Source organism: Poecile atricapillus, chromosome 25 (genome assembly GCF_030490865.1).
Source record: "Poecile atricapillus isolate bPoeAtr1 chromosome 25, bPoeAtr1.hap1, whole genome shotgun sequence".
In the NCBI taxonomy this organism is placed as follows: domain Eukaryota; kingdom Metazoa; phylum Chordata; class Aves; order Passeriformes; family Paridae; genus Poecile; species Poecile atricapillus.
In genome coordinates, this window is record NC_081273.1 from 856,402 (window position 1) to 877,312 (window position 20,911).

The 20,911-nt window shown below is 47.5% G+C and overlaps 1 protein-coding gene across 3 annotated transcripts in view; it reads left to right on the forward strand.

The window, feature by feature from the left end:
• ARHGAP32 (Rho GTPase activating protein 32) overlaps positions 1-20,911 on the forward strand; it is a 243,552-nt gene that overhangs the window by 214,052 nt on the left and 8,589 nt on the right. For all 3 annotated transcript variants that reach the window (XM_058856945.1, XM_058856944.1, XM_058856946.1), the window contains 9 exons: positions 7,526-7,628; positions 10,469-10,613; positions 11,238-11,320; positions 13,528-13,635; positions 14,883-15,028; positions 17,039-17,240; positions 17,940-18,085; positions 18,975-19,049; positions 19,622-20,473. In XM_058856945.1, coding sequence (XP_058712928.1) covers positions 7,526-7,628; positions 10,469-10,613; positions 11,238-11,320; positions 13,528-13,635; positions 14,883-15,028; positions 17,039-17,240; positions 17,940-18,085; positions 18,975-19,049; positions 19,622-20,473 — 1,860 coding nt within the window. The remainder of the gene's footprint in view (positions 1-7,525; positions 7,629-10,468; positions 10,614-11,237; positions 11,321-13,527; positions 13,636-14,882; positions 15,029-17,038; positions 17,241-17,939; positions 18,086-18,974; positions 19,050-19,621; positions 20,474-20,911) is intronic.

A 20,911-nucleotide genomic window follows, 5' to 3' on the forward strand; every position in this document is an offset into this window, starting at 1 on the left:
AATAGTATTTGTCCAAGTGCCAGCACAGGTGCCATCTGGTGACACTGGTGACATCCAGTTGTGAATGTCTGTAGGAATTAAGTAAATACACCTGTGTGTTCCCCCTGTATTTATTGTGTTCCTTGGGTTGGGTTTGCATCCCAAATCTGAACATTTCTGGTGTTGAACTGTGGCAAGCCACAGAGTTTAGGGTGCCTGAAGTCCCCCTGGATGTGGTGAGGAGTGTCTCTGCACCCAGCCTTGTGTGACATCAAAGGCAGATCCAGCAGCCTGGAAAAGAGGGAACAGTTGACCCAGACTGGTGATGAGTAGAGAACTCCCCTTGCTGCAGATGTGTTCTCTGCTGCACAAACTAACTGAACACAAGTTGATACTTTCAAATACTCTCAAAGTTTTAAGCTATTTTGGGCAAATTTCCAACCACAGCAAGCACTGTTATTGCTTCACCATCTTCCCTCTGAGTTGCTGGAACTCGAGATTATTGGGTATGGGGTCAGCATTACAAAGGGGTACATGGGATCCCTGTGGAGAGTCTCTTCTTTGGAGGGACATCCTTAGGGCTGCTGGGCAGGGAACAACTTTGCTGTTAAAAAAGACCCGGTTTGTCTCTCCCTTTGTCCCTTTTCCATCCCTGCAGTTGCGAGGAGAGGATTCTTTGTGCCTGAGTGACCCTGAGGACAGCCAGGAGTTGAAAATTAATTTGCATTTTGAAACACTACAGCTGTGGGGGAAAAAAACATGGGGAAAAACATTGCAGATTGCTTGTGCTCTTACCCTGCTGCTCTTAGCACTGGGAGAACTTCCCCCCCCTCAATTTATTGGCTGGAGTGTAATTGATGTAAACAAAAAGCTCCAGCACGCTGGCCAAATCTGAGTATTAGTAGTGTCTTGTGGGATATTAGGAAAAGTTCCTTCAGTGAAGGAGTTGTCAAGCATTGGAACTGCTCATGTTGCCCAGGCATTTAAAAGCTGTGGGGTTGTGGCGCTTGGAGATGTGGTTCAGCCACGGTAGTGATGGGAGAGCAATTTGACTCAATCTTAGAGGCTTTTCCAGCTTTAATGATTCTTTGATATTTTGTATTAAAAACAATTAAAGCAGAGCCCTGGGAACTGGGTGGGTGCATCCTGGGATAGGGATTGTCTGTACAACACCTCCAGCAAGGAGAGTGGGCAGTGAGGATCTCCTGCAGCCCTCAGATTCCAGGCTGTCCTGGCACAGCTACAGGAATGTTACTGATCTGCCAGGACCTGACAGACGTGGCTATTGACCTGCCCTGCCTGATGCAGCCCAGGGGGATTTATGTTCCCCAGGCCTGAACTTTACACTTTGCTTTCCACAGTCCTGCTGAGCTGCCATAAAACACAATTCCAGGCCAAGAAAGCAGAGTCTGGTGCTGTGAGCCCTGTGTGGAGCTGGGATCCAGCTCGTGGGCTATGGTCCACTCTGCCATGGCTGCACTTCCCAAGTGCAAAAGTCACACTCCAGATAAGAACTGTGTGTGTGTGATCAGGAACTGGTGCAGCTTGGACTTCATACAGCTTATCACCTGTGTGGATAATGTAAATGTGGCTCATGGCTTGGAAATTAGGGACAAGGAATTGAAGAATCATGGAATCCCAGACTGGTTTGGGTTGGAAGGGACCTCAAATCCCACCCAGTCCCACATGCTGCCACAGGCAGGGACACCTTCCACTAGACCAGGCTGCTCCAAACCCCATCCAACGTGGCCTTGATCTTCCTTGGAAAGGAAGGAAAGTGTCTGGTTGGTTGGTGTAATATTTCTCTTGGTGGTTCAAACATGAGGACTGGGGATTTAAGAATGAGACAAAAATGAGACAAAAGTCCTGAGAAGAGAGTCTTTTAAAGTTTGATGTTTTTCTATATGTGCAGTGGCTGGTGGGGTTGGTGTGCCTGTGGAATGACACATGCAGGTACAATATTGTATGACAGGGAGCCCCTCATGCCACAATAAAGAGAAAATCCTTAACTTCTCTCCTCTGCTTCTTCACACCTTTGTGTAACTAAGGTGGAGGGAAGAGCTTCAGAAATGAGAAGTTTGAAAGTCACAGACTGAAATATTATAGGGTTTTTACTGTTTTTTTTTTTTAAGGAAATACTTGGCCTTGATGATCTTAGAGTCTTTTTAACCTTTAACTGTTCTAAAATTGTGTTAAAATAGGAAATTACTGCAATAAAAGCAACTGTATTTCTTCAAGAGGGGATATTCCCTGTTTGGTTTTTACATAATCCCACATTAATGGCAAGGGAGTTGGGATTTATGTGGCTAATTCCAGATGTCTGGAAGTTGTCAGTCTTGGCCAGGCACAGAATTCCAAGAAAGGGGCTCATCCTACTGCAGTGGCACCGTTTGTGCTGTGCTGGGTGTGTGTCCTACTCTGCTGGTTTTTCCCCAGCAGGTTCCCAAAGGCAGCCTGGACAACCAGGGGTGAGTTCCTCCACCTGCATTTTATCTGATGGCTGATTGTTCCAGTTTCTGTCCTGGTGGCTCAAAACATCCTGTAACCTCCTGCTACTCGGGTCTGGATTTTCCTGGTGCATCCCAAGTCTGCTGGCACTGGATGCTGGTTGTCACCTGTGCTGAGATGGAGCTCAGGGCACTTGGTTTTCCATGCTCCTGGAGGTTGAGCTCCCTTGTGGGTTTGTTACGTGTGGAATTCAGTGAGGAGCAGCATTTCGGGTGCTCTGGGCCATTGTCCAGCCCCAAGGCCTGGCCTGTGGGACCTGCACCCCACTGCTATATTTTGGGAAAATGCCAGTGCCAGAGGGGGGCTTGGTGGGAGGCCTCATGCCCCAGGCTGAGCAAACACTTCTGGTTCCAGTAATGTGCTACGAAAAGAAAACAGAACACAAGCAAGTCTCACAAAGCCCAGGGAGGGAACATTACAAAATATTTAAAAAAAAACCCCACCCAACAAAATGATAGGAAAGGAAATATGCTTCATGTGAGGATGAATCAAAATGTTTTTCAGAATGAAAACCATAGAACTTCTGCTTCCTCGTAATGGCAGAGAATTAAGCAGTTAATGAGCCCTCAGAGATGCAATAAACCTTTCAAACCAGCTAAGAGATGCTTTAGAAGTACTTGAATTAATTCCTTTGGCTGCTGTGATGATGAAATGTGGATGCCTTTGGGGAGGCATCCACATTTCCAGCCCTTTGCACTTTGTCTCCTGGAACCACCTGGTGTTGGAGATAGTGGAGGGAAGGAGGGAGGGGTGATTGTTACTGTGATTGTGTAGAACAGGAGGTGTGTGCAGTAGCCACTGCAGAGTTGGGTGTTCCCAGGCAGCACCTGGCAGTGAATTTTCGCTGCCTGCAGCTGAGGCAGTGATTGCACTGCAGGGAGTTTTTCTGGAGTCACTGGCTGAAGACCCCATGGCTCAAAAGAGGGCTAAAATCACACTGAGGATCAGTGATTTTTGTTACTTGCCTGGGAATGTGGCCCTGGAAAGGGCTGTGTGCTCGGCTGGATAGCCAGACACCAGTTCCCTGGATGGGGCTGCAGGAATGCACTGTTACCCTGTGCTCCCTCCTCCTGCCTTCCCAAAGCTCCCGGGCATTGCCAGGAACCAGGTGCTGACCCAGGTGGGCCTTTATGGCTCTTAATGCAAACCATGTGTGCCCTCGAGTCTCATTGTTGTAATTGCAGGAAACCACAGCAATTAACTGCCATTAGTAGAACTTTTTAGTGTTGTTGCTGTTGCATCTTGTGAGAGGAAATCTCCTTTGGTTCCCTGCTGGGATGAGGCTGAGGTACCTGTCTGGTTCAAATCTGGGTTGTGGTTTGGGATCTAGAAGACAAAATCAGTTCCTGAACTGAGAAGTTCACCTGCCAGGGGAGGGATTTCTGCAGCAGATGGACAGAGCTACCTGAAAAAGTCACTGTGTGGTGTCAGAAGCTGTTGTAGGTGATGGTCTGGGCACAATTGACATTTGCAAAATTAAGTCTTGGCTGGGGCTGTTACCCTGCTTTCTCCTTCTGAGGGAAGATTCACTGTTCCCTCCATGTGTGGATGTACATCTTTAAAATGAGTGTTAGAGGGCAGAGGGAGGTTAAGCATATACCCAGTAGCCAGGTGTCTTTGTTCAGAAATCTGAAAAATGAAGTCACCATTCCAGCAAAGGCCCCTCAGGTACAATTTTAGCCCTATTTGAATTTCACTCCTTTTACCAACTGTGCAGAATTCCCCCAAAATATCCGTGGTGCTGGTATGGTATATTTATATTTAGCTTAAAGAACAGATTGTCCTGGTAACCAGATGAGGAAATGCTTGGAGCAAGCCTGCTAGGATCTTTTCAGGGTTTATTAATTACTCTCACTGTGCCCAGGCTCTTCATGACAAAAGAGAACTTGAGGCAGAGCATTGGTGCTGCAGCCCTCACCTTCCCTTTGGCTCCCCTGCCCTGCTCCACTGTCACCCCCAGTTTCCTGCTGGGAATGGGGCAGGCAGGCAGGGAGAGTGCTGTTTATTTATCTGCCTCTTGGTGTTGGAGTCTGGGATACAGAGTGTGTGCCCTTGTTTCTGATATTTAACTCTAAGATCCAGAAAAACACTGAATTTCATATAACATTAAATTCATGAGCATGTTTCCATGGTGATACATGAGAACAAATGTTAAAGTTAGAAAAGCTAAAAGTGTGAGTGTGTAGATTAGAGAGTTTTCTTAAGTCACTGGGTGAAAAAGTTAGAGAACAGGAGACAAGATGGAGGATTTAGGGTGTTGTCTCTTCTTTATGTTCCTCTCCTAGAGGTTTTTGGGTATTAGTAAGTGATTGGTTAGAAAATGCTGCAGTGCAGCACACAGGTGATGGGGTCATTGGGTCATTAAGAAAAATTAAATATGTGTCTATTGTTAACTGGATAAGAGTAAGTATAAAGATAATAGAACAACGTAGTTTGGGACCATTTTGTGCTTTCAAACACAAAGTGAGCCACAAGGCCTTGTTGTACCATCAGAAAGAAATGTACCAGATTACAGTGATTTAGACTTGTGCAGTCAGTCTGGAGAGACCTGCCAAGTTTTGTGATGACCTTCTAATAAACATGAGAAACAAGATCCTAACGAGCTCGGGAGTTTTCATCAAACCTAAAGAACTGAGATAAGCAGGGCTCCCCACGAGGGAGGATCCCAAAAGAATTCAGCCCAAAGGAGACTGAGAAATCTAGGAAGAAAAAGAAAATTTCAGAAGTGCAGCAGAATCAGAGAAAGAGAAAAATAATTTTTTAGAGACAAGTTACACTTGGTACGTTTGCTTCTTGATTTATTTACCTGTTTATTTATTTGCATCTTGATTTATTAATTTCAGTGGGCTCTACTGATTCCAGGGTACCCCTCCTGTGGTTGCAGTATGGATCATCAAGGTCTTTGAGATTTGCAGCTTCAGCAAAGGGAGTTCAACTTCAAAGTCTGGGAAAACTCCTTTGCCTCATCCTTTGGGGCTCCTGCATGCAGGAAATGCTGCCGATGGGGGCTCAGCCCTGTGCAGGTCACTGGTGAGATCTGTGACCTCTGGCCTGTTGTAAATGGGTAGTGATGGGTCAGACACACAAGGACATCCCATGGGGTCTTTGGTCAGCTGTGTCTGGCAGTCTGGGGTGCTCTTCTCCCCCAGGGGACAAACACCACTGGCTGTGTCAGCACACAGAGCCTTGTCCTTTGCTTCAGGGGTTGGAGCTGTTCCATCTGTGCTGCCCTGCAGCAGACCTGGGTCCACTCACCTCCCAGTGCAGTGCACACTTCAGGCCTTTCTGGCCACTGCTTGAGTAGGATGGAACTCCTTCCCTGTCAACTTCCAGCCTTAAAAGCTTTCTCCTTCAAGAGGTGTTGAGTCTTTTTGAGTAAAGGTGTTAAGTGTTGTTCTCCACAAATGTTTGTGAGACACTGTGAGAATTCCAGGCCTCGTGTTCCACCTGCTCTGCTGGGATCTGTCCTTGTGGGTGACTGATGGGCATGTCCCCAATGTTCTCTGGGTGTATGTTCGGTGACAGCCTGTTCCCTGTCCCAGCTCAGATGTTTGGGCTGTGTCTGTTGGCTCCTGAAGCCATCAGTTGTGGTCCTCCGTGGAGCTCACTGATGCTGAGGTAGCACAAGGCTTCACCTCCACTGGTTTTTGGTCCCCAAAAAAGGAGCACTTGGTTCCCAAGGCTCTTGGCTTAATGTTCAAGTGCTCTGCTCACTTCAAAGCCTGCCCCAACTGGAAAATGGTGAGAGCTGTTGTACATCCCTGGGAACATAACACTGGAGCCTGGCTGGCTCAGTTCTGGCTCCCTTTTGGTGCCTTGGAGCCTCCCAGGTGCAGGGTCTAATCTGCTCCAGCTGAGCCTGTGACTGACGTGCTGTAGGACTTAGAGCTTTCACCCCCTCCTGAGCTCCAGCGTAGAGCAGACGTGCCTTTATTCTGGGATACACCTGCTGATTTCCAGGGAACCATCTGAAATGAGCCTGTCCTCCAGCTATGAGGGTTTGCTGCAGGCTGGGAAAGCAGCCTTGTGGAGGTGGGGGTAGCACAGAGCATCCAAGTGCAGCAGCACTTGGGAGCAGTGCCTGGCAGATGGCATTTGCTGCGTGGTGTAAGGGGATTTGCCACATGAGCTGCTCGAAATCTGTGTCACGTGGCACATTGATCAGACCTGGCATCTAAAGAACAGACTGGGATCAGCAGAGAAGCTGCTGCAAAAAGGTTGTTTTTTAATGTGCCAAATGGATGTGGCTGGCAGAGGAGTCCACAGGGATCCCAGCTTTTTCCTTAAAGGTTTGCTGATGCTCACAGGAGCTCGATCCTGATTTTCTCTCTGTGTTCGGGGCAGTTTTACTGCCTTTTGTAAATCCAGTGGTTTGCTCCTCCTCAGGCTTACACGGATGGACACACGGCTCCAGCACTGGATGTGCATGAGCCTGGGAAGCCAGCTGGAAGGAATGGGGTGGTGAAGCGGCTGCAATATTAACTTGACACCTAATTATGTCCCCTGGGCTGATTTTTCCATTCTGTCATGCCTTGCTCTGTCTGTACTTTCTGTGGGTGTGGGATGCTGTAGAGCTCTCCATATCCAGCCATGCTCCAGCAGACATTTGGGATGAAATTACTAGTTGTAAAAGCTCTCCTGTCTGTGCTGCCAAAAGTAGTATCTCCCTGATGTTTATATTTCCCTAAACCAAGCACGATAAGTTATTCCTTTATAGATTTGAAAGATAGTATTTATTCCGTTTTACAGCTCTTCTGGAATAGGATTTCACACCACAGTTCCCATGGGATTTGTCATAGGACCTGCACTGTCTCTGACCAGAACTGGCTTTTTTTGACCTGATTCATATCCTGGCATTCCCTTGTTAAAGCAGGAACACCTCTGACCAGTTTTCACATCAACTCCTGAAGTTAAATTTCTTCCAGGCTTTCTTCCCTGAGGAGGAACTGAAACCATGGCCCAGGTGGAGTAGTTTATGACACCTGCCTAGAGCACAGCCTGAGCAAGGGCTTTACTAACCCCAGCTGTTGTTGTTCAGTGCCCCAGGTCCTCAAGAGCTGCACTGAGTTCATCGAGAAGCACGGCATTGTGGATGGGATATACCGGCTTTCTGGGATCGCCTCCAACATCCAGAAACTCCGGTAAGGGCCTGCCTTGGAGCCCCTGGCACAGGCAGGGGCACAGCATGGGCTTCTCAGGCGGATTCATCCTGCAGGAAGCTTTCCTCCAGGATAAAATATCAGGGTCCTGGTGTCACTGTGCTGTCATGTTTCATTTCTTCTGTTCCTTCTGGCTCTGTGAGGCTTTTGGAGCAGCTGATGTTTCTCCCTGCTGCCTTGGGCTCCTGGCTTACCAGCGGTTAATTGGGAATGTGCAAAGGATGCATGCCTGAATCTGATGGGTGGCATTGCTGTGCTGCACAGGGAAGGGCCAGGAGTATGTTCTGGTTAGATTGCTGTTCCCACCACAGCAAACTCCTTTATTGTTTCATGAGGCTGTTTTCCTCCTGTTGTTGTGTGTGGAATGTTCTGTTCTGGAGCACTGATGTGTCAAATGGATGTAACTCATTCCAGCACTGCTCCTGGGCCCACAGCCTGACAGAGGCAGCACAGGACTATTTGCCATGAGCAGAATATCTTTTTTGTACTAGCTGTCCCCCAGTTCAGTGGGCAGACTTGAGCTGGTACAGTGCCTGTTCAAACCCTTGGATTGGACGGGTTTGTTCTGGTTCAGATTAATCCTGTTTCTTATCCCAGCAAGTCCCATTTTAAAAATCTGGTTCCAAGGTTTTGATATACAGGATTCAAAGGCTCTGACTGGAGCTGTGACTGATAAAAACATTTGCCATTACTTCAGTTATATCCCTTTATTCCCCATTTTGACTTGGAACAATTTGGTGTTGGACCATCCTTCTAATCTCTGCCCTAGTCCATTTTTCCCCTTTTGTGTTGCTAAGACCATTTTCTTCTTCATTGTGTATCAAAGGTGCTTTAAAGATGGTTTTCTAAAATTGTAATGGCATCATTCCCTGTTCTGTGCAGAGAATGAAGTGACAGCCTGTTTTCCAGGTTTCTGAGATATTCCAAAGACAAAAGGGAGACATGGCATAACTTACTGACACTGTCCTGTTCATGGGAATCACTACAGATTTTGAGTGTTTGATGAATGTAGGATGCATCTTGCTGCAGTTCCAAGCAGTATCAACAGGGCATTATGCTCATTCCAAAGCTGAGGCTGCAGTATCATTATAAATGAATCACTGTGCTTAGGTTTCCCATAGGAAAAACTGGATCTCCTGGATTTAAAGGGCTTTTTGGTTGGAGAGAAGGTTAAAGAATTTATTCCACATGGGAGATTTCCACAGGACAGAGGTTGGCTCTTTAGTACAGCAGTAGCTGCCTTTATTTTTTGGCAGGTGGGCGAACAGCCACTGTTGATTTGGGGTGTTGGTCCCTGTATCCTGGTGTCCTGGATCTTTTTGAGGACTGTGGAGTTGTTCTTCACCTAACAAATTCTTCCTTTGTGACAGAAAGAATAACATGTAGCTCTGGAAACAGCCAGTGCAGAGAGAAGGAGGGTCGAATGTAGTGGGGCATCCCTCTCTTCCCTCCATACTTAGTTCTGCAGGGGAATATCTGCATATTACACACAATATAAAGTGTGAGCTTTATTCCTAGGAAAAACTGCTGGAGTAGGGCAAGATAGGGCAGGGAGTTTGAGCCAGGCTGAGTGAATCTGTGTGGGGTGTGCTGGTGCCTTCCTGAGCTTTTCTGTAGAGCCAAGTCCAGGAGCTGAGTTTCTGTCCCAGACGTGAGCAAGGGGTGAGTCAGAAGGTGCCTGTGGAAGTGGTGTGTGCTGAGCACTGGGGGTGTGGAAAATTGAATCCTTCCTTTCCTCCTCTGCTGTCTTCAGGGTGAGGAAGGGATGGGCTGTTCACCCTGGGAAGGTGGGGATCTCTCCTGCCCCTTGTCTGGGGGGACTGAAAGGCTTCCTGCAAGCAGTGTCCATGTCCAGGATGGAAAGAGCTCATCCTGATCCCAGGAGGGCTCAGTTAAAAACACACCTGGTGCCCTGGGCACATTCTGCTCCTCAGGCAGGGTGAGCTCAGGAGTGGTGTGACCCTCTGGGCTTAACCTGCCAGCTTTGGGTGGGGGACAGGCCAGGGATGGGCCAGCACACCCAGCCCCAGCTGTGATTGCAGTGCTGACAGAATATGAGTCCCCAAGGCTGCGAGCAGCCTAAAGACTCCGGCCTGGACCCCGAGGTTCTCCTCCACTCCCAGGGCCTGGCTCACCACTCTAATCCCCCTAGAGTATCCTGCTAATTGGAAACAGCACTTCCCAGCACATACTCCAGCAGCAAGCCAGCCCTCGGCCTTCTGAGCTCGGCTTTTATTTCATAAACATTGGTGATTGGAGGTTTTTCTCTCGCTGAAAACCAAGGGGAGTACTGTGGGGTTTTCTTCATGTGGTTCCTGGCTGTCTTCTCCCTGTAGCAGAGGCAGGCTCAGCTCACCAGCTTATCCGCCAGGAATTCCTGCACTCACTGGTTTCCATGTGCTGCTGATGGAAGTGCTGCTGGCAAGGCTTTACCATTGCCATTTCCAGGCATTTGAAATGCAGAGGGACAGCAACTTTCATCATTCCTATGGGCAATCCCAGTCATAGCCCTTGGGAGTTAAACTAGTTCTTGTGGTCTTGGAAGATGTTCTCTGGAGACTTTGAAAAGCCCTTGTGCAGCAAAAGAGATTGCAGCCAGTTGGTTGTAAAACTAACTGAAAATGCTTTATTAGGAAAAAAAAAAGTTTCTTTTTTGGAAAATAACCCCACTGGCTGCCCCACAACTGTGGGTCATGTGGCTTTGGTGACTAAGTGTTTATTTTTTCCTGTATATCAGGAAAGCCTTGCTGTAATTTGTGCTGGGTTTGATTTCATTCCTCCTCCTCAAACCCCTTTACCCATTTCTCTGTTCTCATTGCCAGCCACGAGTTTGACTCAGAGCAGATTCCTGACCTGACCAAGGACATTTACATCCAGGACATCCACTGTGTGGGCTCCCTGTGCAAGCTGTACTTCCGTGAGCTCCCCAACCCCCTGCTCACCTACCAGCTCTACGAGAAGTTCTCAGTAAGTGTGAGGCAAATGTGGGCACCTCCCCCTTCAGTGGGGCTTCAGCTGAGACAGCAGAGAAGTCCTGGAAGCTGGACCTGCCTTCCACACACTTCCCTCACTATCTGCTCTGCCTCAGTTGGGGTTTTTAGAGCCATCAGAGGGGTGTGTCAACAAAATTCCCAGCCTGACACCGTGCTGCCCACACTCATGATTCCATCCTGCCATTCCAGAGGGGCTGGCAGTGCCCCAGGGTCTGAGGGGCCTTTTCTGTGCCCCTTTTGGCTACTCACAGGTGCCTCTGTTCCCTGTGCCACCCTGTATTGGTTCCACTCATGGAGCCCCAGCAGAAGGTCCCCAGCACACTTCCCATGCTTTGAAGGAATTCCCCTCTCATTTGCCATTTCCCAGGAATGGGATTGGAAGCAAATGCTGCTCTGAGTCTTCTGTAGGAATTCTCTGTGCCATTAATATGCCCCAGGTCATGACTTACTTGACCTTCCTTACATGATCCATATGCTGCTCTGTCCCCAGGACAGACCTCTCACCCAGGGGGAAGAAGAGCAACAAAACCAACCTCACTGCCAGGACTGGCACATTGGGGGTTTATTTGCAGCTAAATCCTTTCCTGCCTCATTCCAGGATGCTGTTTCTGCTGCTACAGATGAGGAGAGGCTGGTTAAGATCCACGATGTGATCCAGCAGCTGCCCCCTCCCCACTACAGGTGAGTGGAGCCTTTGGGGTCTTGTGGGCATTTTGTACAAGAGGAATTCTGTAATTCCAGTTTCCTTCTCTAGACAGCCACACTCTGCCTCTGAACATTGAAATGGTTATGGCTGTAGAAAGTTTATTTATATTTTAATTAGCTTTTTACTTACACTGTACACTAAACATGGTCTTACTGCACATGCTTGGAAATGCCATCTAGGAGGGAAATAGGATCTTGTTATGTCAGAGTAAGGAAACAGTTTCATTGTGTCAGGGACACAATACCAGTGTGAAGACTACTTTGAAAAAAAGTGAAATATAGCAAAAAATTGCTCAGGCCTTCAGTCAAATTAGGTCAACAGTACTTTATCTCCAGTTTGCCCCTCTCTGCAATAATAGTAACTAGCAAATAACAACAATGCTCTAAGAATAACTGATTTAATTAATTATATTAGTGTTATATATTAGGATAGCATAATATGGTGTTTAAAAATCACCAGTGAAATACTGTATTTAAGTTAATTAGTAGTAATAAGAATTCATGCTGTATGGTAATGAGTCTTGACTAAGAACAACATTTTAATGGTCTTTAGCATTAAAAATTATGGCAGGGTGTGGAGAAAAGGCATCAGACAAATTGGTATTGAGGATTTGCTTTAATAACTGTACAGAATTCTGTATGTTAATGATCCTTTAATATTAATAACTAGTGATGCATGGTAAGTAGCATTCACTAATTGTGAATTGTAATTGGTAGAAAGAGCTAATGACAACATATGGTGGAAGTTACTTACAGATGGGTAACTATTTTAATTGGCTGGGACAGCTCCCCTGATGTGTCCCAGTGGTTTGGGTGACAATTTGGGGTGAATGCAGGCGGTATTTGGCTATTGATATCTAATTAGAATAGTTCATTGCAGTCACCAATTGATTTTTATAATGTATGTTAATCTGCAGGTGAAGTTAGAATTCTGGTCTGAGGGGTCAGGTGTAACACATGAGGACAGCTATTGATAACTATTTATAGTAATTTCTGCCAATAGATGTTTAAATTTCAATTACTGTGATGTGTGGTGATTAGCTGGACGATTGCAATGAGTGGTATAAATAGCTAATTATAAAAATGAACTGTGATTTAACTGATGTGTTATAAACTACAGCTGTGTTACTTGCTCTTTAAATAAGGCTAGTTGGTGCAACAGCTGCATATGTTATAGTAACTAATTGAAATATTGATGTTAATTGAGGGGGTATGGCCCTTTAAAAAATAAACTGATCTTCTTTTCCATTCACCTCTTCCCTGAAATGATTTTTACTTGATGGGGCTGGTTAAACTGGGTGCTGGTACCAGCAGCACATCTGTCTCAGAGAGGGGGCACAGCCAGCAGCTGGATGTAGAATGCTATAGGTCACAGGGTGCTGCTCTTATTTCCTTGGGTTTGCTTGGAAAAAGGAAAAAACACTTCATTTTTCTGCTATTTGGTGATAGCAGATAGTTGCAGGCAGGAGGTGTCTGTTTGGTTTCCAGCCAGAGCTGTTTTCTTCACTTCCAGTCTTGTCTATTTGTGGAATTTTGAGCCCCAAAACACCCTCTCTGCTCCAACTCACTTCCCCCCACAGAATAAGGATAGGCTGTGAGACAGACACAAGCCAGGGGCACCAGGAGGGTACCAGCAGCATTTTCACTGCCACCTCCTGCTCCCTCCTCCCCAGCATGTATTAAACACAGCAGTGTTTATATACAAATATACAAAAACCACCATTTTTTAATGTGAACAGAAGCCTCTGAAGTTTAACCTTCTATCTGCCTTAGCCACCTCTAAGAAACCTGCAGCCAGGAATTTCCCAAGTAGAACTCAGGTATAGTTGGCTGGTTTTCAGTATCCTGGGGTGTCTAAATCACTACTTCCCCCATGCCAGGATTAACATTCCACATCCTTCCCCACACATCTCTGAGCAGCCCCTCATGATTGTCACACACCTGCAAAGGGTTTTTTGCTGTAACTGTCCTTTCCTTGAGCCTGGAAAAGTCAGGAGAGATTCACCCCAGCCTGTGTCAGTATTGCCAAAGGCAGGTCCACCATGGGGCTGAGGGGAAGGAATTCAGCCTTCCTTTCTGAGAGCTGTCAAACCAAAAGGAAATAATGAGCTGGGTTTGTTCTGTGGATCACAGCCTGGCTTTGCTCAGTGGTGCTGAACATTTGCCTCTCTTCTGTTTTCCAGGACACTGGAGTTCCTAATGAGACACTTGGCTCGTCTGGCTGATTATTGCTCCATCACAAATATGCACACCAAGAACTTGGCCATTGTCTGGGCTCCAAACCTCCTCAGGTATTCTGGGATTTTCCCATTTCAATACAAGATAAATGTTTACATTCATAAAAAACAGATACTCCAGAAAATCCCAGCTTTCAGCAGCTGGAAAGAGCTCCTCTCTTCACCCAGTGCACTCTTCTCCTGTAAAATATGGGAAATTATTCTAAGCAGGATTTAATATCAGCGAGCAAGTTCCTGACCTAGTGATGTAAAACAGGCCCTGTATTATCCTGTCTCACACAACACAGTTCCACTGGCTGCAGTTCTGTCAGTAGTGACAAGGAAGAATTCCCTCAACCTTCTTTTAGAGGATAATTTCTCCTGTCCTGGTTAGATGAGACTGATGTGTCCTTGATCATCCAGGAAAATTTCTACAGTGTCATCACTGATTTCCCACTGCATAAGTCCCTAGAGTCTAATTTGACAACTTTTGGCTGCAAGAATTCAAACTTACAGAAATGATCTTGGATAAATCTGTTTTGAATCTGCATGTTAGGGCACTTTAAAATTAATGGTGTGACTTAAAAATTTTGCTTTAAAAGAAAAAAAGAATACCACCCTACCCTTTATTGTACTGATTTCTGAACTGCTGTTGTTACCAGCCTGAGAAATCTGAGTGTGCAGTTCATCATGGAATCCCAGAAGGGTTTGGGTTGGGAGGAATATGAAAGCTCATCCAGTGTCACCCCCTGCTGTGGGCAGGGACACCTTCTGCTTTCCCAGGTTGCTCCAAGCCCTGTCCAACCTGGCCTTGGACACTCCCAGTCCATGCAGGTGGGCCCTTCTTTCTGGCAATTCTCCCACAAGCAGTGGAGTGACCTCGTGTTTGAGTTTGCTTCAGTGAGTCCTGGGGCATTCACTCAGCAGGATCAGCTGGAGACATTCCCTGCTTGAGGGAAAATCCTCTTAGAGGCCACAGCAGGTTTGTACAGCAGCACTGCCTTAAACTGTGCCAGACATAGAAATGAATTAACAAACAGCTCTTCATTTTGGGTGTTCAGTGTATTAACCTCAATTCTGACCTGTTTCACACTCCCTTTTCCTCCCAGCCCAGTGTTCCTCTTGCCCTATCAGCAAGACTTGAGCCTGGATCTGAAGTTTGGCCATAAATCCCCAGTCAGTGATCATTTGTGAGCATTCCTGAGATTTAACCCCAGAACTGCCCTGAAGCCTTTTCTGCCCGAGCCCCAGGCCCGGTGGCCCCGCAGGTGCCCAGGCCTCCCCAGCAGGAGCCTCTTCCCTCACCAGGTGTCCCTTTGCAGGTCCAAGCAGATCGAGTCTGCCTGCTTCAGCGGCACTGCCGCCTTCATGGAGGTGCGGATCCAGTCGGTGGTGGTGGAGTTCATCCTGAACCACGTGGATGTGCTCTTCAGCTCCAAGCTCAGCTCCGTCATCCGCGACGGGGCAGGTGTGTGTTCTGTGCTTGCTTCACTCGGGTAGGAACAGCAGCACTTGATGGCTGCCTGAGCCTCCTCTGGGACATGGAAATGTTTTTATTTTAACCTAGAGGACACATTTCTGGGTTGAGATGTCAGAATCCAGATATAAATTGCCTGGTTTTAGAAATTGCTGTCAGTACCTTTCTTAGAAGCCAAGGATGCCCCACAGGAATGCAGAGATGAATATTTGATTTCTATTTTTATGTCCTACCACTGAGAAGTTGCAAGGAATCACTTAAATCTTTGTCTCCCCTGCTCCCTCTCCTTTTTAAAGCCATCTTTACTGATGCTCCTGCACACTTACCCATTGGAGCTATGTCTGTCTGCCCTCATCCATACCTTAGAACACAATAGGAACAAACTGGTGTAAAGCAATCTCTCCACATTCAGTAATGCTGAGGCTAAGAAACTTAAATCTTACTCTTAAAGGGATATTTTGACATCTCCTGTGCTGGTTATTCCCTCTGCACAGCCCGTGTGGGCTCATGAGCAGGGCTGAGCAGCCACACAGCTCACGCTGGTGTTGCTTTAGAATGAGGAATGAACCTGGAGCACCTGGAACATCATCCAGCCTTGGAGCCTACAAATTGCCTTGAATAACTGAGACCATATATCTGTTCCATCGAGAAGGAGCAGAGTTGCACCAGGGGGAAAGTTTATTCTCTGTGTTAGTGTTGCTGCCACAAGCAGTTCCTGCTCCTAAGCAGCATTAAGGCTGCACCATCTGCCTTTGTAACCTGCCCTTGCCTGGAACATGCACAGCCACTGCATTTACCACCACCTGGGGACTGCAGAGAGCTGGTTTTCCACTGTATTTGCTGCTCCCTTCTTTTAAACAAACCCCACCTCTGCTCAGGCTGGCAGAGTTGATCCAATTCCAGCTTTTTCTCTTGCTGCAGGACAAATTCTAAGTCCATGGAAGCCAGAGGTTAGCTTGGCTGAGCAGTGCCAGCCCCAGCAGGCTGACTCTGCCAGGGGAAGGAGGATAAGCATGCTCAGAATCCCAGCCAGATGATTATCCAGGCTTAGAATGGCCCATGTAAATTCAGCTAATTGTTTAATGACTTGATCATTTGCATGCAGTGGCTTTGACACAGACCTGGCAGGGTGGAGGGTCAGGCTGCTGGGTTGGCTAAGTGCAGGAATTCTGCATTCCAGAATGGCTTCCTGGGAGCCTCTGGGGGTGAGCACAGCAAGTGGTGCTACCAAACCTGTTTTAACCCAAACTTAACCCAGGACAACATTTACAGTTGCCACACCCCCCCCAGACTGTGCATCCTTCACACAGAGCTGTGCTGCTCCAGGGACAGCCGTGGAACTGGACCAAGCAGGATGTTCTCCCCAACAGCCCTGAACTCACCTGGGAATAGCCCTAGAAACACCTGTACAAGAGGCAAAGCAGACACAGGAGAGCTGTTCCTACAACAGGCTCCCTGTAATCTCTCCACTGAAGCTGTCAGCAGCAGGAGTCAGAAGCAGCTACTTTCAGATTTTACAGGTTCATCTCCAGAACCAGGCACAAGCTGTAAAGGCCACGGGCAGGACACATAGCAGATTCTGTTTGCTGTGTCCAGGTGCTCTTTGGCTTGTAGCAGCTTCAGTCACATATGGCTTTAGGGAAAAAAAAAGAAAAAAGCTGCACCGAGAGGTGAAATCAGGGAATTATCAAGACAGGCTTTATGCAAAGGAAAAACATTTTCTTCACAGGCTGTTGCATACAGATGAAGGAAAGTATGTCACAAAGGTTCCCATCCTACCTGCTTCCCTCTGCTTTTTTTTTAATGGAGTAAGCCATTGTTCTTTTAGTCATCAATGTATCTGTATGTGACATTGTGACCACATTTTGTCCACATCTTTCAATGGCTGGAATAACAAAGGTTCAGAAAAACACAGCACCTCCCTAGACACGCAGAGCTGAGCTTTGATCTCTGCACTGCCGTTTGCTGACTCTCCCTGCTCACTGTGGTTTCCCCTTGCAGGGCACAGCTCTTTATCCCGGCCCAAGTCTCTGCTGGTGTCCTCCCCCTCCACAAAGCTGCTCACACTGGAGGAGGCTCAGGCACGGACACAGGCCCAGATCAACTCTCCCATTGTGGCAGACAGCAAGTACATCGAAGTGGGAGAAGGCCCAGCAGCTTTGCAAGGGAAATTCCACACAGTCATTGACTTCCCTTCTGAAAGGTAGGGACAAGTTTCCTTTCCAGCATGTGTCATAACTGTTGTTTTGAATATAGCAAGAATTTGCTTATATTGACTTGAGACTTGTTCTATATGTAAAGTACTGTAGCCAGTTTTCCACCTGCCTTGGACTCTGGGAGGATTTGGCTCACATCAGTGGTCTAAGTTTAGCCAAATAATTTGTGCTTCACTCCCTCTTGTTTTCAGCAGGGATATCATTTAATGTATAAATCCATGTTGTCTGTGTTGGGGTTTTCCAGGACTACATGTGTGTCACAAATCCAGGTTCCCTTGATGCGGAGCAGTTGGACAGGCTTGAGGACACCAGAAATTAAATATGACAGTGGAGGAGCCTAAGGTGGTTTTATAGCAGGAGTGAGAGAGAGGCTTCTGAATATCTTTATGGCTGCTGAGCATCCCAGAGAGCTGGGGCTTCTTGCATGAAATCCATCCCCTTGGCTGCTGGACCGGGCTAGGGAGAGTCTTTCCTCACCTGCACTGCAGCTGCTTTGCAGAGGTTGGGGGAATTTACACAGGAACACTTTAGGGTTGAGCTGGAAGAATGAAAAAATCCTCAGCTGTGGAAAAGAGGGAGTTTCCACGCAGAAACCAGGAGTTTCTGAGCAGAAAGCAGGGAGTGCTGACAACAAGCAGCCAGGATTGAGCTGCAGCCCCACCTCTATCCATGTGTTCTCTCCCCAGGAAAAGGCCTCCAAGCAAGATGAAGAAGTCTCCAGTGGGGAGCTGGCGTTCCTTCTTCAACCTGGGAAAATCCTCCTCTGTGTCCAAGCGCAAACTGCAGCGCAACCCCAGTGAGCCCTCGGAAATGAAAGCCATAGCCCTGGCAGGTGAGGGCCCCTTCCAAAACCTAGGGTTTTCAGCATTGCAGAGTGATGTTTCCAGTGGGCTTTTATCTCCTTCTAGCGTTCAAGCCATGCATGACACCTCCAGGAGCTGTTCTTTCCCAGTGGATCTCGGACAGCTCTGGAGCCTGCAGGGGTTCACATCTCTGTGCTTTGCTTGGAGCAGCTTTGGAAAGACAAGATGTGGCTGTTGCAATAATGAGTCACAGGATAATTCCTTCTGACACTCTCATTATGAAATGAGAATAGTTCTGGTTCCCCTTGCTGCTCTCAGAAGATGAAATGAGGGAAAGGCACCTTCACATTCCAAAAGCTCTACCAGAGTAGGTAGCCAACCCTTTGTAGCCACAGCCAGGATATGTAGGTGGGATTCTCAGCCTTTATAAAATTTTCTGTCTCTTTCCAAACTTAAAAATAGCAACAGTGTGTTTTTGCAGTAAAACACACCACAAATCCCAAAATGGGCCCAGGAGAACTTTCATTCCCTCATCTCCCAGGTTGATCTTTAAATTCTTATCCTCACAGTCCTCACACTCTCTGTGATTCCCTTCAAGACTGTCTCCTCAGAAACTGAAATTATACTTGTTTAGTGCCCATAAAACAGGGTGCTTAAATGTTCCTTCTTTCCCCCTTTTTGAGATGTTTTGCTTGTGGGGAGTTGCTTCCCAGCCTGTCACCTACAGCAGTGACCACTTGGGTCAGTCACCATTTCCAGGTAAAATGAGAATCAGAAACCCACCTTCAAAACAAAATTACTCTCAGAACAGTGTTGTTGGTACTAGAAATGCATTTGTGTTTTTTCTGCCACAATTATCCATCTAAATGTAAACCCTTTTCCTAACTGATCCTTTCCCTTTGTGGTTCCTTCCCTCAGGAGGACGAGGAGACAGCGGGACGCTCCGCTCAGCCAAGAGTGAAGAGTCCCTCACCTCTCTGCATGCTGTGGATGGTAAGGCAAAATCCTACCTGCACTTCCAAGGAATGGGCATGAAGGGAGGCATTTTGACATCTCTGGCTCTAGATATTCAACAGGGCAGATTTTCCACCCCTCCAGGGGAAGCTGAACTTGCTAAATGATGAAGCAGCTTTCTGCTCCCAGCACAGATGGGTCTCACAGAAATGCTTTTCATGGCTTTTCCTGCTTTTAAGGTCAAAAAAAGCAAACCTCTTGCTCTGGTGTAGCTGGTGCTACATGTTTGTTCCTTGGCTCCTCCTCTTGCTATTTCAAGGTTGACAGGACAGCATTGTGAAGGAAAGTGCTTGCTGAGAATGGCCTTCAGCACGTTTAAAGCTTCTCTGCTTGTGTACACAGCTTAGTTTCAGACTAAATCGTGCCTGGCAAGTGGTGTAAAAGAGTTTAAGCAAACGGCATGAGTAGTCACTGCCAACCATGTTACTCTGTGTGCAGAGATCACCAGGAGAGTCTCTCACTGCCTTAGGACTGCTCTGACTGCCCCCACTGGGCCTGGCATCCTGGACAGGAGGTTTTGTCACTAACCCACAGTGTCTCCTTGCTTCCAGGTGAATCCAAACTGTTTCGGCCCAGAAGGCCCAGGTCCAGCAGCGATGCCCTGTCTGCCTCCTTCAATGGGGATCTCCTGGGGAACATGAACCGCTGCAACTCCTATGACAACCTCCCCCATGATGACAGTGACGGGGACGAGGGGCTCATCCACGTCCCTGCCCTCATCTCGCCTCGCTCCTCGGAGGATGTGGACCTCAGCCCACCGGACATCGGTGTCGCCAGCCTGGACTTCGACCCCATGTCCTTCCAATGCAGCCCCCCCCAGGCAGAGTCCGAGTGCCTGGACAGCAGCACCTCCCTGATGGAGTCCATCGATACTAATAAGGAGAAGCCAAGCCTGCTCAAGAAGGATTTAGAATCAGGCAGCCAGTCCCAGACCCCAGGCAGTGCCACAAGCTCTGAGCCAGTGTCCCCTTTCCAGGAGAAGATGAGTCCCTTCTTTACACTGGACCTGAGCCCCACAGAAGAGCAGCCCTGCAAACCCCCCAGCTTCTCGCCCAAGACAGCCCGAAAACCCATCAAATCTCCACCACTGAGCACAGAACCCACCTCCTTTGTGCTGCCCAGCCGTGTGCCAGAGGCCATGGGAGGAGTGCCCACCATATCCAGGAACTCCTCTGCTTCCAGCTGGAGCAAAGAGATTGGCATCACTGAGATCACAAACAGGTCCCCAACTCAGATGTCCTTGCCCCTGAAAAACAGTGAAACAGGAACAGGGGAAGGAGCCCACCAAGAGCTGCAGCATCCCCAGCTAGTGGCTGCTTGCAAAGCAGAGTTTCCAGAAGAAGGGGAGAGAGCCATGCCAAGCAGTCAGACTAAGACTGTACCCAGTGGACACACCCAGCCAGGTACAGTGCATTTTCCTCCGTTCTTTCTTTAAGTTCCAAAGGGGAGCTGCTCTCAGAACTGTCCTCCTCTGCGTGCCTTTAGGAGAGGGGATTGCCCATCAGTTCTGGTCACGAGTGTCTTGCAGGGCTGTGCAGATCAGTAAAGTCTTAGGCTCCTCCTTCTCCCCAACATCACACAAATCTCGGATAATTTCCATAATGCTTTATATTCTGCTTTTTTTTCCCCCCCATCCTGTCATGCGTGAAAATCTCTAGCATGTCCTTCTCAGTCATTTCAGCCAATAGACCATCTAAGACTTTCCTTTTTTAGATTAAAAATCTGCCAACACTCGAAGAAGGGACCTTTCCGCCTAAAACCTTATGATCAAAATTGTGTAAGGGTATCTCATTCTCTGCTACCTCCTTCCTACCTCTCTAGAAATACAAGAGGAGCCTTTA